Here is a 27984-nt window from a genome sequence, read left to right on the forward strand (position 1 = left end):
AGAGCGAAACCACTTGGGTGATGTTTGACACATCAACAAGCTTTCTAAAAACACGACGTTCCTCACACAAGGAATCGTCATCGACAAGTGCAGTTTGTGTCGAAACGTGAAACTGTTTTCTCACGGCGTTACTCTCATGCTCAGGGGATGTCGGAGCGTTTCTGTCTGCTGGCCGTGCCATTTCGACACGCGAACAACACCAGAGCTAGAGCACGCGGCGATGTCATTTTTACACACGCCATGCGTTCGCCGGTGGAGGGAGGAGAAAGGATTTCTAGGACAGGTGTGAATTCTAGGTCTCCAGATGTAGTCCTCCTGCTGCCCCCAACCAGCTATACAGAGCCACGCTGCTGCAGGGCTGGGCTTCACACGCCCACAGAAGCTCTGCAGAGACCCGCGCAGAGGAGGTGTCCCTGAGGGACGGGCCCTGGGCGCTGGGCAGGATCTTGGGGACTTTATTGACTTGACAATTGCCTACAGTGCTCTTATCGGGGGGGGGGGTGTTGTCTTACCTCTTTTGTGCTTGAGCTTCCCTCGATCAAAAGGAGGGATGAATGAAATAAAATTTCGCCATGTAAAAACAGTGTAATTGCAGTTTATAAGCAAAATATTTCTGTCCTTCACGAAAAATACCTTTATTTTTTGGAAATCCCAGAAAATGTACATTCCTGAAATTCTTTTTGCAATTGTGTCTATGTAACAAACGCATCAGCAGACGAATGGCATTGTGGTTTTCTTTTCAAAGGGACATTTAAATTTAAGTTGCCTTAATTTTTAGAAACTGCTTAAGTACCATTTTTGCTTAAGCTCTCCCCCACCTCTGCTTTGACTTTGCCAGTCCTCAGAGCTAGGTGGGTTCGAGTCCTACGCAGAGCCCTACGTACTGCACTTTACTCACTCTGCACCAGTACGTGCTCTCGTAAGTACAGCTCGTCCTGTAAATGAGAATCGGTTCTCCACAGAAAATAAACGCTTTAGTCTTATTTTTGTGACTGCGCATATGGTAAGTCGCAGGTTACCACACTGACGACGCCTTATTCGAAGCAAGGGAGGTGTACTTAGCGAAGACAAGTGAAGAAAACATAATAACCTGTTTCTATTCTTCAGTCATTTGACTGCAGTTTTTTTTTTTTTGCACATCAAGCCCTGCCCGTGACAAAGCGCATATTTTACCCGCTCCCGCTATTTTTGCCGCGGGTGCGGGATCTCCAGTCGCGCTGCAGGGCTCGGCCTCGGAGGCGCTCAGAGCAAGGAGTGTGCTGGTCCGATGTGGGCCAGTCTCGGGTAAAGCCGGCTCGGCTCGGCTCGGCTCGGCTCGGCACTGCGCGTGCCCACCGCGCGCACCTTGGATCCTGCTCGCATTCTGACACGTTGCGTTTCCAGAAATACACCCGTGACGAGCCGGCCAGGGGAGAGGTGCCAAATCACCGCTGGGTGAACAATCGGCTGGAAATGTTTGGATATTTTGTTCCTTGCCTCTTTCCAGTAAAGGGGGTGGCATTCCTTTGCGGGGAATCTGAGAAACTCCCTCTGTGTGGTTCCTGAGAGATTCTTGTTTTTCTCAGTTTCCAGTTCAAGGCTTAGAACGTTCCCTGCAGGGCGAGGGTGCCAAGATTCTCATGGTTTTTTCCTGTACTGATTTTTTGTTATATAGCCAGCCTCTTAAAAAAGCGGTGATTAATAAAGCTGTTCAGTCCTGCCATTAAAATGAGCAGGCTTGCCTACGAAATGATAAGACGCCAGGCACGAAAAGGAGCGGACAAGAACACACCCAGTAACTGATAACTGATGAATGCAGTTACACGCGCATGCAAGGACTGGGGAAAAGACGGGTTTGCGCATGGCTGGGATGTGTAAAGACGCAGGAAACACAGGCAGATGCACGAGCTTGTTGGCCCAGTTTCCTCCAGCTTCTTGGATAAAGAGGCGGCGCTTCTCTTAAACATCCGAAAGAACTTGGTAGAGAAATGCTTTTACTAGCTGTACTGCAGCCTGAAATCCCTCCCTTCTGTCTGTTATAAAATCATTTAGGAAGAGTGTTCGAGTTTCCCGGCGGATTGGCACAAGGTACTTTCACAAACGCTTCAGGGAAGCCTTTCCCTTGTAAAAGCACATCAAAGTTATCAGTGACAAGCCCCATACCAATAACTGGTAGGAGGAATAACACAGTTAACTTCACCTTTCGGTGCCACGTATCGGTTATTCTTTATCGTGCCCTGGTGAAGGAATGAGGAATGAATTCCGTACAAATAGTAAGGTCTTTGTTACACACTGCAAGCTCGCATCTTCTGGGAAGGAAAGGCTTTCAGGAGCCCAGACAGAAGGCTTATTTTTCCTGGCTGTTGTTCTGCAGTTGTGTCCTCTTCAGACACTGCACGCATTGTCAGCGCAGGCTGCTCCAATGTGTGGTGTACTGTCAGGATTCCCAGCTGGGCTTGTTCCGAGGGGGAGAACCTGTGAACAACCCCTAGGGAATGTTAAACGTTAGCTACTCTTAAGAAGGAAAAAAAAAACATTTGAATGGGTTAAACGTCATGATGTCCGGCATTGGCGGACACGCACACGCCGGCTGCGGGGAGCCGCTTCACCTGCGGGACAGAGTCTGCGGGGCCGTGTCCCGGGACAGCCGCGGCGCGTGGCGCGGGCCCGGGCCGCCTCGGGGCTCGCGCGCGCCGGGAGCCCGGTCAGTCTCCCCCCGCGTGCTGCCTCCATTGTCTCGTTCGCGCAGCTCGGGGCCGGGGAGCGGGGTGGCTGCGCGCCGGCGGACAGCTGGGGCAGCGGGCAGAGTGCGCGCCTTCCCGCTCAAGGCTGCCTGCCCACCTGCATTCCTGGGATTCCGCGGCTCTCCTGCCTGGCAGGAGGCTGGAGGCTGGAGGCAGGATCCCGGGGGGTGCCGGGGCTGAGCTCACGGGGGGTGGTGGTGGGGGGGGGGTTCTCGTTTCCCTCTGAGCTGACTGATGGGGGCGGTGTTTTCTGGCGAACTGAAAACGGAACTACTGTAATTCAATTCAATTCAAGGTGCTTTATTAGCATGACCGATAGGTACAATCAGTGTTGCCAAAGCAAATAAAAATAATAAAATTAACATAGAACAAAACAAAAAATAGAAGTAAAATAAAATCTACAGACATGTTACAGACATTTACAACAAAGACATATTATATGACATATTATATATACTGTATCTAATAAGCAAGAGGTGGTCGAGGCGAGCTCCCACACCCTTGCTGGGATGAACCCCAGAGCTGTGCAGTTTGAAGAGTGGCCGTGCACGACGCGTACGCGTCTGCTTTCCCCCGGGGGGGCGGAATCCTGCAGCGCTTCAGGCTGGAGTAAAGGGAATCCGCTGCAGTGGGGAAAGGACGGGCGTGAAGCCGATGAAACCGCCCCCCGCGGTTCAGTGCAAAAACGAACTATTCCCACGCGCCGCTACCCTTACATGGCCAAGACACTTCCTGAAGGCTGAATATTTATATCTTTCCTGTGTAACGATTGCTCGTGGGGGGGGGGCGATGCTGGCGGCCTATGTATGTATTTCCATCAGGAATCACCCGGCACTTTTCTCTGGGCGTTTCCATGGCAATGCCTGATTTAGCAGCTGACGGCGCGCGGCTGTATCTCACCGCGAGAGGAGAAATGCAATGATATCAGGCCGTTTTTGTCTCGGTGAAGCTGTTTCCGCCGTTTATTCTAAAAATTGACACGTGTGCCAAAATTGTACATCACCAGGGCTTTTTTTAATAACTGAAGGAGCTGTGGAGCAGATAATTGCACAGTCGTCGCTCTTTGGTATCGAAAGATCAGATATTTTCAAACAAACGTCATTTACGGGGGTTAAGAAAATCAATTCCAGAAATAATGGGTGATATTATCAGTCAGGATGTTTGAAAATGGCATTGCTATGATCTGTTCACAATCCTGACTTTGCAATACTCATAACCTGTTGCTTTCTTGCAGCTTCTTGACTGTATCTGTCTGTTGCCAGTAGTGTTTTTTTTCCTTCTGCACATGCATGTAGGTTACTAGGAGGTTGTGCAGAGATCATATCAAGTGTTGAATGGAAAGCAAGGAAAGACATTTTCAAAATGAATTTAACTCTGCTCGTACATCACCAAGAGCAGCACGATCCATTACCGGTCTCCACACCACGACAGGACAACTGGGATCTAGAGAGGAGCGAACAGCTATCCACACAGAAAGATGTGTTATACAAAAGCAGGTAGACTGTAGTCTGAAATGCAATCATTCAGTTGATTATTATGTTAAAAATCCTGAAGAATAGCAACAAAGCCAAGTCAAGCTCCCTGTTTGTAGACACAAAAAGACCAGTCACAGGGCACAGAGATGGTAATTAAAGGTTGATAGGTTTAGGTTTGACAATAGGAAGCTCTTCTCTAAACAAAGAACCTTGGGCCGTCAAGCTCAGGCACAGTGGGGGCACAGGGATTGTGCTAATGGACAGCCAAGCGAGTTCGACTGGATGAACTTCTCTGTTATATATTCTGCTCTTGGGTTACAGGGCAGCACAGTGGCGCAGTGGTTAGCGTGTCTGCCTTACAGTGCTGGAGCCTTGGGGTGCTGTCTGGGTGGAGCTTGCGTGTTCTCCTCATGTTGGCCTAATGTCTCCAGCAGACCAACGACATACTGGTCCCTGGGAAAACTGGCCCTGGTGTGAGTGGGTGGGTCTGGGTCTGTGTGTGCCCTTCCATGGACTGGTGTCCTGTCCAGGGTGTACCCCACCGCGCAGGTCCGTGTCTTCAAGTCTCTGGCCCCCTGCGCCGCGCCACCCCGTTACGCCCTGAAACGTTCCCCCCATTTCCCAGGCCCTTCCTGCACCTCCCGAACCGGGGGCAGGCCCCCCACCGACGTCTGGGAACGCGGCCGGGGTTCACCGTGCGCGAGCCCAGCAGGAAGACGCCGCAGCCTGGGGACCCGGGCTAACCCGACACCGCGGAAAGCCCCCCGTCATGCGGACGTCTGGACGCCCCTTTATCCGCGTCTGGCCGCAGCCACAAGCAGCTCCCCGGGAGCCGAGGAATGCCTCTCATTCCGATCGGGAAAGAGGGGAGCCTGCCAGCACGAGGGGCAGGGGGAGGCACTAGCGCTGTGGGAGCTGCCAAGAGCCCCGGCACTTCGGATTGCAGGATTGTGAGGTTTAACGGGCAATTCCAGTTCCTCCAACATGACTTTTGGCTGCGACTGCGCTGTGTCTGTGGATTGCTGCGGCAGCCTTGCACATTAACCACTGCTGGCTGTGGAGAGAGTCCAGCTGCAGCACATGGTGGTTTGAAGGACACTGTGTTAGAGGATTATTAACTTCACTCCAGGACAAGCTGGAAGGAGGCGTGATGGTTGCCTCTGAAGTATTTTACTTTAACCAGTGTAAGTCAGCTCAGTGTGTACTCAGGGTCCACAAGGATGAACAAAGGTTTTCCTGCCTATTTGTTTAGTTGACTTCAGTTTACAGTGTTTGGCTTGAACTGCAGTTGCTGTGTTTACTGCAGGAATCTGCAGGCTGCGTTTGCATGATGGGGTGGGAGGATTCAATCAGCAGTGTTTTCTGTAAAGTTCAGCCCAGGGTTTTGTAAATATTTAGGGAATCTGAATTTGTACTGAGGAAGAAATGTCAAAGAGAATGCGTAATCTTGTGGATTTTGAGTCCCAACTGCTGCATCCAGTGTGAAGAAAAAAAAAGGCACGTTTGTTTTACAGTTTGGTGAAAACGTACTTACACCACAGGCAATGTGAGAGACCGATCAACTTATACAGGGAATGTTTTATTCAGGTCATTGGTGCTAAAGGCAGATCCACACATTAAAGAGTCAAGGGGTGGACTTATGTTTTTTTCATTCTATGCTGGCCGATTGTTGTTTGATAAATAATGACAAAGTTGAATGTTCTCAAACTTGGTTAGTCCATTAGGTTTAGGTCTACTACAAGGACGTGATGAGGACTGGGTGAAGATCAAACATGTTTAGATTTGTTAAACCATTAAATCTATAGATGTATCCCAGCAGTCTGAACTCTGACAAAACACTTTTAGAAAGGACAGGTTTGTCATATAATCGTCTCCCTACAATTCTGCCCCGGCTTGACCGAAAGCTGCTGTACGTGCAACAGAAATCCCTCCCGGACGCTGGGCACCAGGCAGCCCGTCCACTCTGAGCGGCGCTCCAGCAGGCTTTGCAGGAAGGGTGAAAAGGTGACACGTCGCACAACTTCCTCTGCAGTGCGGTGAAGACCTGCTCTGAGTGTAGCAGGAACCACCAGAACTCTTTGTGCGCTTGATGGGATGACCTCGTCCCCTCCAGCCTTCCAGGAAAAGTCCGAATCCGTGCCCTTCCCGCAGCGCAGCCCTGCCCGTTCTCTTGGAGCGCCGCCCTGGCTGTGCCCGAGGACCCTGGGAGCACCCCACCGCTGCCTGCTTCCCGCCTCCGTCTTGGACAGCGAGTGGCGACCTGCACGCCTGCTGTGTGTGCCGCCGCAGGAGACTGCCCAGTGCGGTGTGCAGATCAGGGCTGCTTCTACGCCGAGGAAAGATGTTTTCTTGATCTGAGAGGCAGAAGACAAAAGGCAGCCAAAACATTGCAGCTGATGTCCCTTCGATTGCGTCAGCTGGTCTCTCTGGAGGTCAGGTCCTGTCTCCTGCAGGCAGGCCGCACAGATTTCACGCGCTCCACCATTCAGTGTAATAAAGCTTCAAAACAATTACAGTCCTGCAGCTTTTTGTAGGAGTCTTAAAAGCAGTAATCGCTAGAAACGAACACTGCTGACTAAGAAAATAATTGACACACCTAAGTAAACCAGGAGCTCAGGCGATGAGAGAAGCAGAAGGATCTCAGGCTGGTCAAACCAGAGTTGTCAGGTAGTCAAGGAAGCACGTACACAATTAGATACGAAACAGAAGCATTTTATGATTTCATTTTTTACATTTTTCCATTCTGAAAAAGCGTTTACCAAGAATGTGCTTTCCGCAGGTGTTGCTGACCCACGATTGCTCTCAATTCACAGAAAGTTGTCGTGCTCGGGCAGGGAACCCATAAACGGATATTTTTAGACTTAGACTTATAGGAATTTAAAAGGGGCTGTTTTGAGAGGAAAAAAAATCCAGCAGCTTTTCAAATTTCTGCCGTATGTTTTGAAGGAGGTGCAGAAATTATGCAACCCAAAATCACGCTGCATTCAGAATTGACCAAATATCTGGCTTGCAAGTCTGTGAAAATAATAATCAGACAGACCGGTTGATCTAAACAAGTAAAATATTGTGATATTGCATGGGCCCATCTCTGAATAAATGCATAACCGTTGATACTGCTGCAGGCCCAGAAGGTACAAAGTCTGCAGTCCTTGTCCTGGAAAGCGGAGGTGCTACAGGCGTCTCGTGTTGCCTGAGATGATCAATGATTACGGATCTGGAAAGCAGTTAACTCCTCCTAATGAAGCCACAGGTTGATCCAATCAAGCGCACTCAGCGCTTGGCTGGAAAGAAACTGGGAAAGACCGGATCTCCGGGACCAGGCCTGCAGACTCCTGGTCGACACACGGCTCTCGTCCTGTGAGGCGAAGCCACAGCTAACGTGCCGGAGCTCCACTCCTGCCATAGCAGCCCACCTTCCACGGCGGCTAAATTTAACACACACTCCACCCCGGGTGAGAAGCATGGAGGAAATGGGATTTATAGAGCTGCAGTTGTTATCTTTCACAGACGCTGCCTAGCTGGGAGTCTGTGGCTTCCTGTCAGGGGACAGTCTCCAGATAATCGCAGCTTTTGCAGTCGTGTATTTAACAGCACACTGAGGATCCCAGTGAACGTGTAGCCGGTGCTGCTAACAGCCTGCTGGCTTGTCCGGAGCCCAGACAGCCTGCCAAATCAAACAGCAGCCCTGCGTCACTGGCTCAGCCCTCCCCTGCAAGGTGGAGAGTCACAAATGCTTTGTCTTGAAGGAAATGACGCTACTGAGAACCAAGGACATTCCTGGCTATTTTTTTTACTGCTGTGACTGGGTAGTGCACGTTCCTGCTGAGCAGTCATGGGCTCCCTGCGGATGTACAGCCTAGACCGAAAATCTGCCAAGCAGCCCAGAATCACAGATCACTCTTTCCAAGCTGGCATTGAAGTGCCTTGAGCCTGCATGCTTTTTCAGTCTCCTGAACATATTCAGCCAATTTCACTTTGAACTCGGAAGCTTGAGTTTAACCAGATCCACAGTAGCAGCAGCTCATGTGGCTAAGCTCTCCAAATCCCTTTTTTCTCTCCCTGGAAGGGCTGTAGGTCCCAGCGAGATTCCAATCTTCCAAAAAAGATCCTTAAACTCGTGTAACCTTGGCTTTGGATGAAGGCTGCTGTATTCTGCAAGCAGAACTGCACACATCATGGAGGAGAAGGTTTATAGCTATGTTGAAGTGGTGGGACAGCTGAGATAACAAGCAGGCAGATATTCAAGGGACTCTACAAGGTCAGAGATTATTGAAGCATCTTCTGCGTGGACCCTCAGAGTTGCAAAGCAAGATGCATTCAACACAAGCAGAGAAAGCTCTTATCCCGAGCCCCAAAGACATTCATATCCCACATTCTGCAGCCCCTGCTCTGTCCTTGAGGAAAGCACCTGATATCTGAATTCTGAAAAGGGTATTGTATCGGAAACATTTCCTTTTTAAAATGAGGAAATGTGCATACAAAGCAATAGTTCACCCCCCTCCCCCAGAACACACAAACATCCCTTTTGGGAAAAAAAGGCCCCCATTGTCCTTTCATTTCATAATTGTGGAAGTCTTTTGAAAAAGAAAATTTGCAACAGGATTAGAAATGCAACTTTGTGAGCGAGGTGCCCTTACAAAGTTTTGTACCCTGGGAATTATTCCAAACTGGAGCTCTGCTTCTGTAAGTGAGATCCAGCCTCACTTCAATGAGTTAGGAAATCTTTATTTTGTAGGCCAGAACAGCTCCTGAAGCATTAGGCTGTTCTGCAATAAGAGGATGAGCTTGAATTATAACACAAAGGGATAATAAATGTATGCTTATTGCACACTGCTACGAGTGCAATAGTTTGAAACAGACTGTTGGAGTTTACTGTGCAATGTTGAACCCCAAAACCCACCAATGGGGGTGCACCCCCACCCATTCCGTCCAGAAGAGCCACATCAGCATGAGAGCCAATAGAAAGAGACAAGAACTTCAATTTCCAATCCAAATAATTTATTTAAAAACAAAACAAGTGAAAACTGGCATTCGAAAACACGTTCATAAATAGAAAAATGAATATATTATTTCATCTCGACATTATTTCATGCACTGCCCATGTGAATGTCCCTCAACACCCACATCGCAGCGAAACCAGCGGGAGTGCTGGTGTGGGTTCTGACATGAGCTTTGAAAGTCACTTGCAGTCCGTGTACTGGGAAGCGGCTGAACCCGCTCTGCTCGCACACTCCCACAGGTTTCTTGTTTGCCGTCTCCTGCCGGTTTGCATGTTAGTCAGAGCGCCGTTCCTCTCCACCGTGTGTGTCCGGGGGATTTTTTGGGTTTGTGTCACGTCTCCCCTACTGCAACAGGCAAGGCAATCGTCACGACAGTCTAACCCCCCTCCCCTCCCGCCGCCGCCACCCCCTCGGCGCTGTGAAACTGGCAGGGTTGCCCGTCGCACCACGGCGCTGCTCCGCCGCCCTGCCCGCCGGCCCGCCGGGTTCCCCCTCGGCGTCCCCCGCCAGGGCTGTTCCGCTCTGCGGCGAGACCGCGGCCTCCGGGCCCGGCCCTGTCCCGTCCACTCTTTCCCAGCTCCTTTCCAACTGCTCGTTGCAAGCCGAGGGCCGTGCGGTTGTGTGTGTGTTGTTGAATACACCCTAACATTTTTTAGTTATTTATTTCCTTCCTTCCCCCGAGAATGTCGCTGTTGTCCTCCGCTTCGGCTGGGGCGCCGGCGCCCCTCAGCGCTCCTGCAGCGCCAGGAAGGGGACCCACTGGTTCTGGCAGCGGCTCTCCTCGCAGTAGCTGCCGACGGCCTTGAGCGCCTGGCTCTTCCCGGAGTCGGTGTGCGGATTCTGGGAGGGGAGAAGGCGGATCATTAGCACGCTGGCCGACCTGTAGTCCCGAAACTGAAAGCACGGGGCCATGTGACGCGCGATACTGCCGAGCTGCCGGCTCGTCTCTCGGGCGGCTCCGAGCAACCCCGGACCTCCCACCCCGTTTTGCATGCCCCCGAATTCGCTAAGAAATGCCGATTGCCGAAGAAATGCCGATTCTGGACCACGGGTGCCAGCTCTGAATGTTGCACCCGGACTGAAGAGACACATGCCCAGCATGCGAATGAGCACCTCCTGCGTCTCATCCACGACTGCTGGGCTGCTACCCCCCCGCACCCCGGGCACAGCGCTGTCGGACACTTACAGTGACCAGGAGGCAGTGCAGGTCCCGCGGCTCGTTGGCGTTGCAGTCCGCGCCCGCCTCGCCCAGCACCTGCGCCAGCCTCTGCACGCCCGACACCCGCAGGATGTTGATGTCGTTGTCGCAGCAGAAGGCTTGGATCAGCGTGAAGTGGATCTGCAGGGCGATGTCGTCCTCGTCCTCTTCGTCCGTGGCCAGGATGCAGAGCACGACGCTGTCGGGGTCGCTGCGGGCGGAGGAGATACAGCGTTACTACACGGGCACCGGGCTCTGCAAACCGCCCCGCTCGCTAAGTTTCAGTTTGCACTCCTCTGCAACCTCCCTAACGCACAATACGGTGCAATAATACAAGACGTGGAAGCACAGACACCTCGACTCTTCATCACACGTACCCGGTCGATGAGATGAACGGATACTTACATGTTCATTAGCTTTGCAGACTCGTAGACCCCCACCGTGAGGCTGTCCTGTCTCTGAGCCGTCACCAGCAGCTCTTCCAAAGCTTGCGCCACGGTTTCCATCCTGCAAGAGAGAACAGGGAGCCGAGGTTAGGACTTGCTAAGCGCGATCCCAGCTGTTCAGAGCTCGCAGGAGCCGATGTGCAGCCCTACACAGTCAAAGAGAGACCCGGCTACAAGGTGCAGTCGCAAAGCACAGCGCTCCAGTGAGTGAAACTCAAAACTTCTTTAGAGCGTTTACTTACTTTTGGTCAGCGATACTGCATCCAACGACTTCTTCCAGAGTCATGTTGAAATACAAATTGTTGTAATCCACAATGTCCAGATAAACTCCAAAGTTAAAATCCCGTGTAACAAGGTACTCGCTGGCTGAGTAATCCAAACGTTGCAGCTCAGAGTCGTTGTAACCGAGTCCGATCGCCTGAGTTACAATAAACTGGTTTGTATATCCAAGTCCGCTCGCTTAGTTTCTGGGATATTCTCGGCGGCAGACGACTATATATTGTCTTTTCATGTGGGCGAGGCCGGGTCTGCAGCCCTTTGCTCTGATTGGCCAGAGGATTTCAAGAGCGAGCTCAGCCTTTGCAACCATTGGACGGCCCGTACGAACGTATCGCTCTGAGCCCACGTGGGGCGCGATAGCCTCTCTCTCCCCCCCCCCCCCCCTCAAAGAAATTCACCCGTGTTTGTTTGAATTTCGAATCCTCTGGAATTCCCGGACTGTTTCCTTACGCCGTTTTTCACTCGGGAACAAAAGTGAAAATAGTAGGAAAATAATTGCAGGAGTTTCGGTAAATAAAAGCACATCTGAAATGTCGGCTCACTGCAAGCTGTATCGACAGCGAGGACCTGTTCGCTTGCATGTAACTTTTGAAAGGTGTTTGCAAAGCAATACAGTGATACTTTTCGGGGATTTGCGTGCTTCTGTACTGGCCCAGTGTCTCTTCTCTTGCAAGGGGACTGCAACACCAGACCCCACTCGGCTTATCTTATGATCGCGTCTTTTTTGGAAGCACCTGACTTTCCTCGTGTTAGGAGGGGGACTTTGCGCCTCATGCAGAACCGAGGACGCGTTGTGCAACTGACAGGGCAGCGTGACAGGATAAAACAGCCTCATCTGAGAATGTCATATGATTAACTTGTCGCGATCCGACTTCATGTATTATTCTAGATGTATCGGGGTTTTTTTTTTAACCTGCAGCATCCTCCAACGTTTAGTTTCCAGAAAGCAAGACCGGATTTCTAGATGTGTTACCTGGAATTTTCATAACCTGCGCGGCGTCGCGTCCGCATTCCTGTGCGGTTAATTGCGTTTTCATGGACGAGGCGCAGAGACACGCACTACATTGTTGACGCTGTCTTCACTGGGCTTCAGTGTTCGCATACCTAATTTCTGTTGGTTTTTGTGGTGGCCCAACTTTCATAACAAAGTTATGAAAAATCACGATCGGTTTTTAATTTCAGTACAGCAAAACAAGTTTAGTAAGCACACTAGAAAGAGTTGCAATGCTAGATGCAGACTGGTGTTCTTTTTGTGCTTTGCGATTGCTGTGTGCCGTGCACAGTAACTGTTGATAAGCAACTGTCCAAATCACACTGCAGCAACGCCGAGTTTTCAAATGAAAACCGGCTCCACGTTAACTTTGTTACCGGGGGGTCCCCCTAGTGGTCACAGCCAGTCACTGCAGGTACATGTTGTAACGCCTCGCAACTTTCATGAACTTTCCAGCATGAGGTAATTCCAGGGTAATAGCCCTCACAATTTATTTGCCCTTCTTCTGTTAAGTAACGTTTTGTGTTTTTTCGTGAGGCTTGCACACAAAAAAATAATTTTACTATTATTGGGAAGAAAAAAAATAATTTTTAAAATTAAATTGACTGCAACAGTTTGCTGTGTGAAAGAGCAATTTGCAATGAAATGCAGTCAAAATGGTTGCTACGAATGATAACAGTAACAGATTAACGTGGCTAACATGCCCTGAGTTAACAACTGCTCCCCAGCACGGCAACTTGCTAACAGTCTGAACCGGATTGCGTGACGCTGCACTTTCGCGGCGGGGCTCAGTATCTCGGCCCGCGATCGCCCTCTGGTGGAAAGTGGGCGCATTTAGCCAACTGATAATTGAAGCCGTGCTGCCACCTGCCTGTCACTGTTTCCAGGCGAAAATGAGAAAATGCGTCTTTCTGAAGTGTCTAATAGGGTCAGTTGTATGTGTTTAATTGACTGTCGCATGAGTATGTTTTAAATGTAAGCGGTCATTTATTTTTCTCGTGATCTCTCATTTTTATTTCAATTCAAAAGACGCGGGTTTTAAATCATGGATGAACTTCGCTGAAGTACTCAGAAGAAATAACCTTAACTGATGTCGAGATACTTCTGGTGCGCATGTGTTTGGAATAGCATAAGACGGTTGCCACGTACAGGGTAGGATGAGACGTAGCAAGGCATTCAATCGAGGTCAGCGGCTTCCTAAATCAATTTCGCAATGATGGCAAACTTGACGACTGAAGTGTCCACGATTTAAAGCGAGGCGCCTCTCGCCCTGGCTAGAGATCGTATTGGTAAAATCACATATTTAAATTGCGAGGCGCCACCGGAGCTGTTAACAGCCGGTTACAGCAAGCGCCCGACACATGTAAATGAAGAAACGGAAAGAAGTTCAAAGTTTTTCGTTCGGAAATCCAGGTTGATGTGTCAAGCGCCTGAGCGAGGTGTGAAACGAAGGAAGGCGCTTTCTTTTGTCAGAGTCGGAATTGCGAGGCTGCAGGTCGGTGCTTCAGGACAGAGTGTTCTGCCCGTGTTAGCAGGACAGTGTTTGGAAAGTTCACACACACACACACCTCAAACCGAGCCCGGGGCGAGCTTGGTCTTGCTCTTAACGGTGTTTGGACACAGTTGTTGTTGTTCTGTGTGTGTGTGAGAGGGAAGGACGTGTTTTTCATTCTCTGCGGAGACACGGACTGAAGGGGGCTGTGTGTGGGGGATGAGTCAGTCCGATCATGTAGTCATTAACCAGACAGAACGAGGAGTCGATCACGTCTGTTAGTCACCATCGCCATCAGCGCTGCCGACACCGTGGAGCTACTGACCCCGAAACAAACAACACCGGCTCGGTGTCATGATGGAGTTAGCGCTCCTTAACTGTCCTGACTATAACCGGACGCGCCGACACACAAAAAACGACATTCTGCAGATTTATATCAAATATATTTATATATATCTCTTCTGCAGATATATCCGTAAAGATGACCGTCACTCTACCGTAAGACGTCTACTTTAATCTGAGGAAGAGGTGAAAACAGGGTCGCAAATCATAGAATTTTATATATTGCTGTTGTAGTCGCATCAAAATGCTTTTAAATCTCGATTTTAACCAGAGGAGGGCATAGACAACAAATGATCCCATTTCCTTTACTCGTCTACCTGGGAATGTGGTCGGGGAGCGGGAGAGAAGTGTCCCGCGGAGGTGCGGTACCGAGTCAGACACTGGGGCTTCTCTCCGTGTCCCTCGAGACTGGCACAACTGCTTTAAATATTTCAGCACTTTGGTCTGACAAAATGGTATCGGTGCACGAAGGCTGCAGCTGGCCGGTACTCGCACGACAGTGCTCATACGAAGCCAACACGATCGCTTACTGTCCTGATCCCCTGACAGTGAATCTGCGCTCCTTCTGTCTGGGCGTCGATTTCACGCTACCGACATCAGTGCAACAGCGCTAGGTAATCCCCGATACCCACGGCTGCTCACCGGCTTCACTGGGACAAGGTAGTCTTTCACCTTGAAATTCACAAACACACGAGTGGTGGAAACAGTCAGGAGTGGGCGAGTTTCGGGTCTCCTTGTGCAAGTTGGTGCCTATTCTCACCCACGCACGGAAGAGAACGTACAAGAATAGCTCAATTGTACTGCCTCCCCCCCCAGAAGTAATTTGTAAAGGAACATGGAATTGCCCTGAACAAAAGAAACTATTTTAGCATTCGATGTAAAATGCAGTGTGCCATAGACATTTTTGTTAGGGCCCCTGTGATTCATAAGTCGCGGTCTGAAAGCTCTCTTTATAGATGTGAGTAAACGGCACAGCAAGTTGTGCTAAAAGCCCGACCTTCGACCTCTCCGCTCACAGCTCAAACTTGCGCTCGCCCTGGAAATCATGGGATCGGGGAAAACTGCAAGCAGGTCTGCTTTCAGCCGTGGAGCTGATCTGGAGTTCCTCGAACACTTTGAAAGTGTGCTCTGAAGTTCTAAATGGCTAAAAACATTTTCTAAGAAAATAAACACTGATAAAACACTGATGATATTCACTGGCGTGGAGATAAAGTTCCGACCAACTAAGCAACTAGTAGGATCCACGGAGTAGCTAGAAGGTGCCAGTTGGAGGGACCAGGTGGATTTGAACCTGTGACCCCCTGTTTATAGTGCCCTTCCTGAACTCCTGGTGGTTAGAAAATGAGAGCTTCTGGAGAAAAAAACAAACCTGGACCAGGAAATAGCAGGAAATACCCTAAAAGGTGACTGGAATCAGATGAGCTGGGCTGCTTTTCCGATTCCTCAATGTGAGGTTTGTTCACCTTGCCTGTGTCCTGGGCACAGGAGGAGTGTTCGTCGGGGAGCTGCAGTGAGCCATGCGAGGGCAACAGAAGGAGCTGGCCTGTCAGCACACAGCTGCAGCTCACACAAGGCACCACAAGCCTTCCGACAGAAGACATTTCCTTTCTCCTTTTGCCCCAACGAAAGACACGAGGGCGAAAGACACTGGGCCTTGGTGCTTACCTGGAAGTCTGCTGCCTGTTGGTCCCGGAGTTTCACCCAGTGGTTTGTCAGAAGACCTCACAGGGGGCAGCTTGTGTGCTCTGCTCAGGCAGCTCGCTTCTGATACCCACAGCGCTTCCTGAAAGGTACTTTAGCGCCTGCTTCCTATCCCAGAAGCCCTGCTGAGGGATTACCAGCTATGTCTTTCATTGGCTGAATCAGAAACCGGCCAATCGGGTTGTATCTGGCCTTTGCCCCTTGTCTGAGTGAGGCCCTGGTCTCCAATCCACACACGTGGCTCCGGTGCCCTCTTGCTGTGCGGACCTGCTCGTTTACATGAGACAGGCTGGCTCAGGGACACCTCGATGGGCCATTAGACCTTAATCTCAGGATTGGCTGGCACCTGCTGCAAAGGTCGTTATCACCCATCCCTCAGCTCTCGGCCTCTGGTGTGGAGTGTTCAAATGGGACCAAGCCTTCAGGCGCTCCTTTTGTCCTTTCGGATCGCTTCTCTGCACGTTTCACTGATAGCTCAGGGGACAAGTGCACAGCAGAACACACCTCAGTTTCTAAAAGCGCTCTGCTTTGCACATGCATGCGAGCAATTTAGATAAAAAACAACTCTTGAACAAGTGATTCAGGATGGCATTGACAGAGGTTTCGGCGGACAGCTCACACGCCCAGTTCTCTTGAGCTTGGATCTGAGAGATGTAAAGATGCCTGCCCAGCATCAATCAGAGACTTAAACCGCAGCCAAATTAGGACGAAAACATCAGATTAATGCTAATTGGGATAATAATAATGGCAAGTCTCTGCCCTTAGATTATTTTTTTTGTGTTGAAACCTAAAATGGGGAGAGCATTATCATCCTATTTAGCTCACCAACCAAATCTTTCCTGTAGACCCTCCTCAATGATAAGGTCTGGAATCGCCACCAGGTGCAATATTTCCCAAAACGCACCATCGCGCCACTCCTACATCGGTGGTGACAAGAGAACCGTGTTTATTTCTCTCTTTTTCAGTAGCTGTTCCTGTGCCGCCAGCCTCGTCTCCGTGGCCATGACCAGCCTGGGACCGCACTGGGTGATGCTGTCTTCCTACACGCCTGCAGGGTGCCGTCAGGCGCGGGGCTAATCCGGTACTCAACGCGCAAAAAATAGACGGTCTAATCTTAGCCGTCGAACAGAAATAGCTTTTTTGCCGAGTCAACAAGCCCAAGATAGAATGTCGCCAAAAAAAAAAAACACACAGGCACACACAAAACTGGAAAACTGACTTTCTTTTTGTACTGCCCTCCTCGCTTGGCTCCCTGGCAGCCCCGGGCTGCTGGTTTCTGGGCCAATGCCTGCATGTCCAGAGCGCGCTGCCGGCTCTCCGGCACGGACACTCCGAGACCGAGGAAGCGAGCGTCTGTTTTCGCTCACAGGCTGGTCTCTTACGAATGAAACACCACCTGACCGATGCCGACTTGCCGACTCCGTTCGGCGGTTGACCGGGCAGGACGGCACGATAACGCCAAGAGCGCCAGCCTCGGGCACCCAAAAAAAGCATCAGTACCTCTAAGAACAGGGGATAATATTCAAATAATGCTTTATTGATGATGGCGTTTGGGACACTATTCTGTAAAAAAAAGGCTCCGTCCTTCGGAAGAGACGTAAAACCGAGGTCCTGACTTTCTGTGGTCATTAAGAATCCCAGGGTGTTTCTCGGAAAGAGTAGGGGTGTCACCCAGGTGTCCTGGCCAAATTTCCCCCTGGCTTTTACCTATCATGGCCTCCTAATAATCCCCATCTCTGAACTGGCTTCATCACTCTGCTCTCCTCCCCACTGAGAGCTGGTGTGTGGGGGCTGCACACTGGTGGGGGTGGAGGGGATCCCCATTACCTGTAAAGCGCTTTGAGTGGAGTGTCCAGTGTAATGCTTTACATTAAAATCGGATCAGTAATTAGCTACTATCAGTATTTATAGTACTGGTACGTAAAATAATACGGTGAGCTGTTAGAGTGATCAACACGTCATTATTACCCCTCTCGAACTTCGGTTAATAACTTCCGTTTAACCTTTAGAACCCTGGAAAACGTCTGTCGATACACTTGAGGACTAAATATTTGTATTCTAGAAGGCCTCATAGCCTTGTTTGTTCAAGGTCAATAGTATAATAAGAGTAAAAAGCATCAGAATATAGTACAATTCTTGACATATTTGCGAGGTCGCGCTTTGTTTTAAAAACATTTAGTTGCAATTTGCAATAATTATATTTCTGTAGTTAATGCGCCTGTCTCTACCTGCACAATGTTAATAGTTCGATTAATGTAACTGTAAACTCACAAAAAAAGATGGAAGGAAAAAAAGCTGAACATTTTAAGTATATCTACTTACATGCGAACTATTCGTTTAAAAGAAACAGTTGAAATTAAAATAATGTGTTTGATTAGTCCTTCTGTCCACAAGGGGTCGATATTGCACCACGGTAGAGGTCTAAATGTCCAAGTTCTCTTGAGAACTACATCTCCCATTATGCCCCGCTAACTATCAGCCCACGTGTTGTCGTGCGTTCTCCGAAGACGCTAACAGGAGTGTGCTGTTGGAAGTAAAGATGGCTATCTTTTATTTTGTGTAGTACAGATTGCCTTTATTAGTATATGTTTTGAAATGGCTGAATGCCACGGAGAGATAGTGTATCTAAGAAGCGGTAACAATGTGAGTTTTCATGTTTGGTTTAGCATTTTTTGTGCTGTTACACTTTACGATACTTAGCAATAGTGTAAGTATTTTCAATTTACGGATGAAAGATGTGGATTAAATGAAGGTGTCCTGCAGTTTGATTACTGACCCCAACGCGCTTACAGTGTCTTGACACATTGCGTTTTGACCGGATAACGTTTCGTCAGACATTGCACCGTTGTCTGTTTTATTAAAATTAAAATTCGAATTTGGACGAAGTAAACTGGAGTTGTTATAAGTTCAAACCTAATTTCGTGACAGAGGTTGTTCTGTGGTGTTTATACTCTTCCAGAAATGAACGAATTGCAAATGAAAAACTTAAATAATCTTCAATTAGGCAAAGTCAGGTCCTTTAATAATATTTAATAATGTTGGGAGCAAACCCCGCAAGATCGGATATACTCTATTTCCTATAGATGTATCTGGCTCCAGCGCGGACTACGGGTCGAGCGTCAGTTCCAAACTCTTTTGGTCTGACGGATATTCAGGCTGGGTTTCTTTTCCTCTGCAGACGAGCGAGTCTGTGGGAGAGGACGATTCGGCCTTGATTAAAGCTTACGAGAAGGCGGTGAGGTCGTTTCGGGTGAGTCTGACGCGACGCCGGATCGCTCTGCCGACCTATCCCGGCGACTGCTCCCTGATGCCTTGCCTGTCTTCCCCCTGTCTCCTAGGAGCCGGAAGCGGGAGAGGCCCCTGGGCGGGAGGGCGAGGGGGGCCCGGAGTCCGATGGAGTCGGGGAGAGCGCAGAGGATATGAGCGCACAGGTACAGCTCCACCCAGGGTTTGGGTGTCCCCAGCAGGTGCGCTGCTGCTCCAGCCAGCGCGCAGTCTCCTGCAGGAGCGGAGGAGCCGGGGGAGGCGTCAGCTGGCACCTCGAGCCTGAAAGGCCACTGAAAACGCAAAATGATTGGCGTTGCCTATTTTTTGTAAAAATGTCCAGAATGACTCAGTCATGCTGTGCAATCACAGCTGACTGGGTCTTGTGAAGGCTGGGCTTATTTCCTGTTGTTCACTAGCCTCGGACAGACAGTCGTTTGAGGGGTGTAAAGGTGCAGTGGGGGTACCAGTCTCCTCCTGGGCACCCTGGAGCAGCGCTCGGCCTCACCCTGCCTCCCTCTCTTCGCCCAGTGGCAGGTGGGCTCCCGGTGCCGGGCGGTGTGGTCGGGCGACGGGCTGGTGTACCCCGCGGTGCTGCGCTCGGTGGCGGGCGGGCGCGGCCTGCTGCGGTTCGAGGGCTACGGCAACGAGGAGGAGGTGGATCTGGACGCCCTCCTGCCCTGCGAGACGCACACACAGGTGGGCTGCCGGGGGGGGGTGAGACTGGGGGCCTGCAGGGCAGGGGACCGCATGAGCCTCCTGTGCACGAGTGGGAACAGTTTTACCTTCTGTACCAGACGGAGGATTTTAGAGAACTTTGGGGATTAATTCTAGATATTTCCTCCCCTAAATTGTTTTATTTTTGGACCAGCGATGGCCGCTTGTAATTCCCAGTGGGGAGCTGTATGTACAGGGTAGGAGTGCAGCTCTAAGCAATGGGTCTTCCTGGGTGAGTCCTGAAAGGGTGTTTTCAGTCTTCCTGTAGCGATGTTTGATGTTTCTGTCTACCGCTTAGCAACGTTCCTGAAAAAGGCAATTTAAAGAACATCCATCCATTTTCTAAACAGTTTTCCAATTTGGGGTCACAGGAGAGCTGGCCAGTTTTCCCAGAAGCCAATTAATTTCACTTTGGGAGGAAACTGGAACAGCTAGAGGAAACCCACATGGACATGCAAACTCCACACAGACTGCTCCCCAGGAATTGAACCCGGCAGCTATGCGGCACTGTGTAAAGAACGTTTCGAACAAAACCCCTTTGGAAGCGTTTCTTAACCCCAGCACTTCTCCCCAGGGCTCGGAGGAAGAAGAGGACAGGACTCGCCCGGAGCTGCTGGACGCTGGCAGGAAGGGCAAGAAAGACCCACCTGACAGGCAGCAGCGAGAGGTCAGTCTTGCGGTCAGAGTGCGGTGGGACCCTTCATCCTCTGCTGCAGGCCCACCACTGTCGCCCCCGCCCCACCCACTGTGTGACAGCGACAGTCAGACTCTCGTCCACAGAACGACGAGTGTTCTCAGCATTTCATCACACTAGTTTGCTGTGTGTCGGAGCCCTGTATGGTGTATGTACATCAGTATGGAGGGATTTGATCAGGAAGAGGGGCGTGAATGCACAGCTTGCAGATTAACAGTTCCGCTCAGCGACCCAGTGAGGATTAGCTGCAGAGGCTCACAGGATGATAAAGTGCTTTAAAAGGTTAGAAAGAACAGAATAGTCACCAATGAAAGCTGACGGCTCGGATTACAGAATGGTAATGATAATGGTGTTTATTTTTGGAATGTAGATGTTGCAAGTGGAGGTGTGTGTGTAGGTGTGTGTGTGTGTGGACTGTCCAGCTTGTATCCCACCTCGGGCCCAGTGCCCTCTGGGATCGGTATTGGAAGAAGTGGTAAGTAATTGGATCGATGGATAGACAGTGTAGGTGTGGAAATCAAATGACATGTATTTTGCCCAGAGAGTTTGATAGTTTAGAAGAAAAGGTGATGGAGAATTCCCACTGGACGTACTGTACTTGCAGAGCTTCCTGTGTTGCCGTAGTATAGCTGTGTTGGCCACCAGGGAGCAGAGTTTAGCCCTTTTCACTCAATATCAAACTGGAGACACTGGTCTCTCTTGTCCTAGTGTGTTAAAAAAGATAGTTAGATCTTGGTAGATCATTATTGTCATGTTTTCCTTTCATCGAGTAATTGTTTTTAATGTAATATTCATAATCATTCTTAAGTGCATGGATTCATGAATCTGAAATACTTTAGTCAGAAGCTACCCCCACTGCCAGAGCCTGGAAAGGAATAAGTAAAGGTTACTTCAGCACTGAAACGTTACAAGGGAGGGACAGGGCTGAGGGGGTTTGGTTACTGGTTTATCAGCCATAGCGGGGGTTCTTGTTTCATACTCCCACAACCCTTTGCGTAAAGAGCTGCCTTTTCTCTACTTTAAGTGCACATCCAAGCAGGCCCTCTGTTGATCAACCCCATTGATGACTAATGTTAATCAAGACGGCTCGAAAACTGTATCTTTTGTTTCATTTTTCAATTCATTTGTGGAATCAGTCTCTGCTTCAGTTTAATTTATTGTATTTATTCTGGCTCTGGACCCACAGCATCAAAAAATGGACAACAGACAATGTCCTTTTGTGGAGACCTGCACTCAGATCCATGCAGGGTCTTCATTGTCAGCCTTGCCTCAGCAGTGGAATGGAAACTCCTTTCGCCATTCACTGGGCGAAGAGCGAGAGTTAGTTCTGTTGTTCCCTGGCTTTGCTGCTTGCAATATCACCAAGGAGAAACGATTATTTCAGTTGCCATCTTGCTGTATCAAGTACATATGCATCCCGGAGTACGGCACATGAGGCTGTGCAAACCTCTGGAAAGGATGGCTTCGTTTTGTGTGTTGTCAGTCTTGTGAAATCAGGCGTGACACTGCTGCTTTTTATATTCGCTCTGATTAAGTCTATTTCCTGCACCATGGTGACTGACTTTCATCATGCACCTTAACCCGCTCTGTCCATTCATTTGTATGAGGCTGTGCAAATCATGTCCCCATTCATCAAAAATATAGCGACGCGTTAAAATTGTTGATAAAATGTTAATCCGTCTTGCGGCATCACAGCAGGGGGGGAGCAGGAGAGAAGTGGCTGTGTTTCTGGGCCAGGACAGCAGCTGTGCTTGAAGAGTGGCCCAGGAGGCCTGGGATCGTCTGTGTTTAGCTGCTGTTACGAAGCGGAAGGTGGAAGAAGAGCGCGGAATTTATCTTCGGACACACGATCACGGGGGGTTTTGTTTTTGAACAGTTGCAGCTGCTTTTGCCTGGGCAGTTCTTTAGCATTTTGGTTCTGACTTCTGACTGAACCTCCCATAAATTCCTAGATCTCGGGATGTTGTCTTCCTGGATGACCCCACCCCTCTGATTGTGTGCGCGTGATTTTAGGACGCTGAGGAAGACCACGACAGCAGCAGCCCTGAGCCCCCAAAAGCAGCGAAGGAGAGGGAGAAGGACAGGGCCAGGGCCTTCCGGGGAGAGAGCCGGGATCGTGCTCATCCCAGGAGCAGCCAGCCCTTCCTCTTCCCTCCTGCTCCTCCGGGGCATGATGGCTCCATGGTGAGTCCCACTGGGTTGGGCAGATGTGACATCGTTTTGTGACCTTTTCATTGAGCGCACGGCTGTTTCTCTTCTTTCCGCTGGTATCACTGGAGCAGAATCCTTTGTTCATTTGGAAATAACGGTGTCCTTAACGAGGTAGTAATCTGCCGTTGTCACCCAGCTAATGACTTTAAGGAACTTGCTGTACGAACCCTAAGTCCTGCAGGTCTCACTGTAGCCTAGCGTCCTGTTTATTGACTGGGCAGAGTGAGTTTCAGCTCACCTTGAAGTGGTTTGTCTTAAATCCCCTCACAGGTCAGAGGCCCATGTCTGAACCATCAGCTTCATAACATTTCAAAACATGTCCGCATTGTTCAGTGTGACCCAGCCAGCTGTCAGAAATAGGTGGGGGAAAAAATAAAGCAATTGCTCCAGTTATACAATTAAAGAATTGTAAGGGTCAAAGAGAAAAGGACCGTTTAACTGAATACAAGCGACAGTAGATGGGTGATACTGCAGGGCATGTGTGAGCAACACGCTCAGCAATTACCCCCCATCCCTGCTGTGCACAGGAAGCTGTTCAAGAGGACATGTTGGTTTCATTGTGCCTAGAAGCCTTTAGTCGGCATGTCAGCCTCCCTGGTCTGTGTAGCGGAGCTGACTTCAAGGAGAGTTGTGCCAGGGTGTGCCCGTCCCTGCCTGGCTGTGGCTCACCCGTCCAGAGGGGGGCGCTCCTCATTTTCTCCCCTGTGCCGGCAGGCTTTCCTGCCCCCACCCCCTCCCTGGGCGAGAGCCGAGGCCGCGGACGAGGACCTGGGGGCTCTCTCCAGCCTGCTCCTGTCCTGGTACCTGTGTGGCTACCACACTGGCAGCTACATGGTAAGAGACCCGGGTTCGGGGGCGCCGTGGATGTGGGCGCCAGCTGTAGCCCGTCCTGGTTGGGGTGACTGTTTCCCTTTCTTGCCGCGAGCAGGCCTCGAGACAGACACGGACAGCGGCAGGGAGAAAGCCCACGAGGCCCAAGGCCACATGGAGGCAGGACAAGCCCGCTCAGTAGAGGTACGTTCCCCTGCTGCTGCAGTCTGAGCACAGCCTGCCGCAGGCAGCGCAGAAGCCCGTGCTTCACCTCGGCCCTTCAGGGCTCCACCAGAGGGGCGCCCCGCGGTGGGCGAGCTGGGCCCCAAGCCCAGAGGTCAGTGATCCAAAGTGGCCTGCAAGCTCTCGGGCAACCAGACGCAACAGACGTAGGCGCGGCCGTCATATTTCAGGATGTATCACGACCGTTTTGTGTCACGGGCAGTGTAGTTTTCCGCGAGGTTTGTTGAGGTATGTCTCAGGACTGCCTTTACCTGAATGATGGCTTTTACATTGTTACACCATGTATCATGCAGGGTCATGCAGGAAATCGAAAAGTCTGTTCTTGTTGTCTGGTAATGTGCATTGTATTCATTAGCAAGTGTTGGCATCAAACGCTGCAGACTGTGACTTCTCCCTGTGTTGGACCAGTATTTACATTGCCTTGTGGCTCTAAATGTGTAATATCTATTACTGTTGGTCTGAATTCATGACTGAGCCTTGAGTAATAAGCATGTATTTTTTGTGTAACTTGTTTTAAGTATGTTAACCCAATGCATGGAATGTTCTGCATTCCAGCTGAGTCTTTCCTAATCTGACAGGTCCCAGGGAGAGCCCGGTATCGGACATGTCCTTCAGTGTTACTGAGATGCACTGAGGATTCATACTGGATACGAGCCTTCCCACTGCACCTAAAAATAGCCTTAAAGTGTAGTAATACATCTGCCTACAAATGTGTTCTCAGTGTCCTGATAAACCTTGGCTGCATCCACATTAAATAAAAGCAATATAATGTTTAATTTGTTTCACTAGCAAGCTTTTATCGTCAGCGTTTCTGAAGAAAGGTAAGAAGATAAATATGCTCTTTCAAAAATGGCTAAATGGAGAACTCCATTTTTCCTTCCGGGAAACTTTGTAAAGTAACATAAGTTGGTCTCTAAGCTCTAAATTCATTAAGCATAAAAATGTATATTTTTGAGTAACAGGGCTTTTTAAGAATCCAAATAAAGAATGAGTCACTTTTGCTGCACACGGGAGATACAGTAATTGACTTGCATGGGTGTTTGTGTTAATGTGATGTGATGGGACTCCAGCTCCATTTACTTCTGTGCTCTGCAGTTCCTTCCTGGAGTCTGATGTCAAAGGCCAATTGCTTTTCCAGAGATCAGGTCAAGTGTTCCTTTACCCCTGTTCCTCCTTTCTCTCCTGGCTAACTGAGTGTAAATATTTAACCGGCTGTAATTATAAGCAGGTGAAAATCTTCTCCGCTATCTGCAAAGGAAGTAATTGCTGAATACAGACTGGTGCTGAAAGACAGTCCCCGGGGGCCGTCAGTCCTCAGATCTGATTAAGACCTGTATCGATCGCAGCTGTGCTCAGACTGTCCTCTCACTTTCTGGCTAGACCAGAGTCCTGGAAGGATTGACTCAGAATTCAGACATTTTACTTTAGGATCAGCCAAGAATAAGTTCAAAACAGCCAATGTATTTCGTTTTGGGTTTTTATTTTTGTATAGATTACAACTTTAACTTGCTAGTGTTGCTGTATGCTGCTGTAAACAAGTAAAGAGCGTTGTCAGGCAGGATATACCCTAGACAGGACCAGTCCATCGCAGGGCACATAGAGACACAGACACATCCCACACAAACACAGGGAGAGCATGCAGACTCCGCACAGATGGCTCCCGAGGTCTGGAACTGAACCCAGGGTGAGACAGTGATGCTGACCACTGCACCTCCATGCCACCATAAATAGGACCAATATTACTTTATCTCTTCGTAGGTTGGGTGTTTATCGTTTTAGCGAGCAGTGTTTCTCATTTTATTTGCTGCTGAAATATGAAAGAAAGTCCAAAGTGAACATAATCTTTTTTTTTTGCTATCGTACGTTTTGCCAAAACCTCTTTGCAAAATGTTGCGTTAACACACCTGCGGGGGTTGGCTTGTCCCGGCGCAGCACTCACAGTGACGTTGTGCTGCTGTGCTGTGAATCTCTCTTCTCTGGGTTTCTTGGGGTTGAAATGACAGGTGCAGTGTTTTGGGCAGAAGAATGGAAACGCGCTGCAATCCCAGCTAGAGCTGTAATCAGGCCTGGGATGCAGAGCTGCTGTTTATGGGGGATTCTGGGAGAGAGCTGCTCATCCAAAATGCTTTTGATCAGGCAGCCTTGTTGCCCTCAGCGCTGGTGGGTGTGCTGCAGAGCCTCTGTCAGTGACGCAGGTCCTGTCTCTCCCCGCCGGGCCAGGAGAGGGGGGGACTGGGGTTCACATGCGCCCCAGGACAGGGTGTGAGGACGTGGCAGTCCTGGCAGAGCGGACAGGGAGGAAAGCGTGAGCAGGAGAGGTTCTCTGCTCCAGCTCCTTGACCACTTGGAGCTTCCAGCTCTGTGAACGGCTGCTGCCCCTAAAATAGACGTTGTTTTCTTTCGCCGGCCGCGTTGGTCTTTTTTCCTGCAAGATGTTCCCAGATATCAAGACTTTGCAGTTCCCTGAGCCTTCCAGTGACGCCCCTTTCTGTTGAATTTCAAATAACGTCCACACGTTTGTTTTAAAGAGAATCTTTAAAAACTTAAATGCTCACACGGGACAGTTCTTGGGGGTAATGGAAGACAACATATTTTAGTCTTTTTTTTCCCCTTGTAGTATTTGCTGACATTTGGCTGCTCTAGTGCAGCAGCCTCAATGCTCTTGCATCTTGGCTTCAGTCCCAGCCTGGGGTGCCTTCTGTGTGGACCCTGCATGTTCTCACCAGGTCTGCTGGGGTTTTCTCAAGGCAGCTCCCAGAGCCAGGCTGAGTGTGTCTGAATGGGACCCGTGCTGTCCAGGGGTGGGGGCCATGTGGTGCCCAGTCCTTCAGGGCTAGGCTCTGGCTTGCTGGATCTCTATGGACATGGAGAGTTTTGTGGCTTTTCAAATACATAAAACCATGGGCAAACGCCCTTCTATAGTGTTAACCAAACAATGTTTGAAAAACAATGTACTGTGATTAAACAGTCACACGTTACACTCTTATCCAGCCTCACTTATTTTGAGCAAATTGCAGTGGTAAGTTGCAGGGTCATGTGTGGAGTCTGCCTGACCTTATCGTTGACGAGAATTAAAAACGAAGGTGATTCCTCATGGGCTTGATTTCATGGTAGAGGTGCTTTTAGAAAGTAGCTCATCATGTCTTTGATTCTCTTTGCAAGGTTCTGTCTTTGCCGTCTGGATATTAGCTGAGATTCAATCTAGCAGCTGGCTGAAGGAAAGATAGTCTTGCTTATTTCAGTCACACAGAGCCACACACTTAACAGAAAGCGAGAAAAGAGCCAATAGAAGCTAATTATTACTTGCCTACTCATGGAAAGGGTTTGGGATTTTCCTTTCTGTGTAGAAAATGTGATTTCAGTCTCTGGAGACTTAAAGGTCTTCCTTTAACCCTAATTGGTTAGGAAAAAGGAAGAGAAGGCTGTTCGTATCGGGTCAGCCAGGCCACGCCTGTGTTCCGGACTGGCGTGCTAATGAACCCCATTCTGATCAAGCGCTCTGATAAATTGCCTTGTTAGGCCACTGTGACATTTTGTCCTGTTCGTAGAAAAGCCCTTTTCAATTAGACTGGGGAGTCCCTCCTCGGGGGCTCGGGCTGAACTGCGTGCACCAGGGCCCTCGAACGATTTTCTTCTCTCGCTGCTTGTGGGCCGCACACGCAGGACTCGAGGTTTCTTGTTCTGGAGTTCTTGGAGGACAGGTGTCTTGAAATGTCAGCATCTGCGTGATTAAAATAAAAAAGAACAGTTTTTGCCTTTTGCAGAGTTTTGAATCCTGTTTTTTTTTTTCTTCCTTCCTCCCTTTGAGCTCAGCTGTGCTCTGCTCCAGCACTGCCCCTGCCTTCCTCGGGACGATCGCCCACTTGTCTGTGGTTTCCACTTGTGTCCCCTGCTTCCCGTTTCACTGTCGATTCTTTAAAGAAGCCCGTCGTATCGTCCTTGCCACTGACAGATTCCACCAGACACTTTCAGAGACTTCTAAGCTACAGTGCACTTGATTGCATTTTCTTCTTACAGAAGGGGAATTATGGCGGACATCACAGTCAAACTGAACCGTTTGAGGATGAATGAACAAGGTTCTAGGTTTATAATGTACTGATATCACACACGAGTTGTCAGTTTCGACGGCAGGCCTGAAGGATCTGCAATGGGCACGAGGCAGGGTACACCCTGGGTGGGACGCCAGTGCATTGCAGGGCACACAGACACGCTCACATTAGAGCCAGTTTCCCCAGAAGCCAATTAACCTACCAGAATGGTTTTTGACGGTGAGGGGAAAACAGAGCACCCTGTGAACATGTGGAGAACATGCAGACTCCACACGGACAGCACCCCAGGTCTGGAAATCGAACCCAGGGCCCCAGCGCCACAGTCCAACACTTCTTACCACTGTGTCAC

At 49.7% G+C, this 27984-nt stretch overlaps 2 protein-coding genes across 6 annotated transcripts; one reads left to right on the plus strand and one right to left on the minus strand.

Moving 5' to 3' along the window:
* Positions 1-9179: 9179 nt before the first annotated feature.
* On the minus strand, positions 9180-11324 carry LOC148638947 (growth arrest and DNA damage-inducible protein GADD45 beta-like). The gene is made up of 4 exons (XM_088622012.1): positions 11085-11324; positions 10802-10903; positions 10385-10607; positions 9180-10038 (listed from the first exon to the last, which is right to left on the minus strand). The coding sequence occupies exons 1-4, from the start codon at positions 11126-11128 to the stop codon at positions 9925-9927; spliced, it is 483 nt and encodes a 160-aa protein (XP_088478138.1). The 5' UTR covers positions 11129-11324; the 3' UTR covers positions 9180-9924.
* A 6801-nt stretch (positions 11325-18125) lies between these two features.
* On the plus strand, positions 18126-27536 carry LOC148638948 (uncharacterized). Of its 5 annotated transcripts, none has more exons than XM_088621906.1 (9): positions 18126-18290; positions 18826-18897; positions 18986-19078; positions 19443-19610; positions 20203-20295; positions 22336-22506; positions 23248-23367; positions 23462-23547; positions 24142-24362. In XM_088621906.1, exons 1-8 carry the CDS (start codon positions 18243-18245, stop codon positions 23543-23545), a joined length of 849 nt encoding a protein of 282 aa, XP_088478032.1. In that variant the 5' UTR covers positions 18126-18242; the 3' UTR covers positions 23546-23547; positions 24142-24362. The 5 variants fall into 5 exon arrangements, with proteins under 5 accessions (XP_088478032.1, XP_088478033.1, XP_088478031.1 ...); XM_088621905.1 differs by lacking the exon at positions 24142-24362 and adding an exon at positions 27400-27536 and having other exon boundaries at positions 18154-18354; XM_088621904.1 differs by having other exon boundaries at positions 18154-18354; positions 24165-24362.
* Positions 27537-27984: the final 448 nt, after the last annotated feature.

Source organism: Lepisosteus platostomus, chromosome 27 (assembly GCF_059453375.1).
Source record: "Lepisosteus platostomus isolate fLepPlt1 chromosome 27, fLepPlt1.hap1, whole genome shotgun sequence".
NCBI classification, from domain to species: Eukaryota; Metazoa; Chordata; class Actinopteri; order Semionotiformes; family Lepisosteidae; genus Lepisosteus; species Lepisosteus platostomus.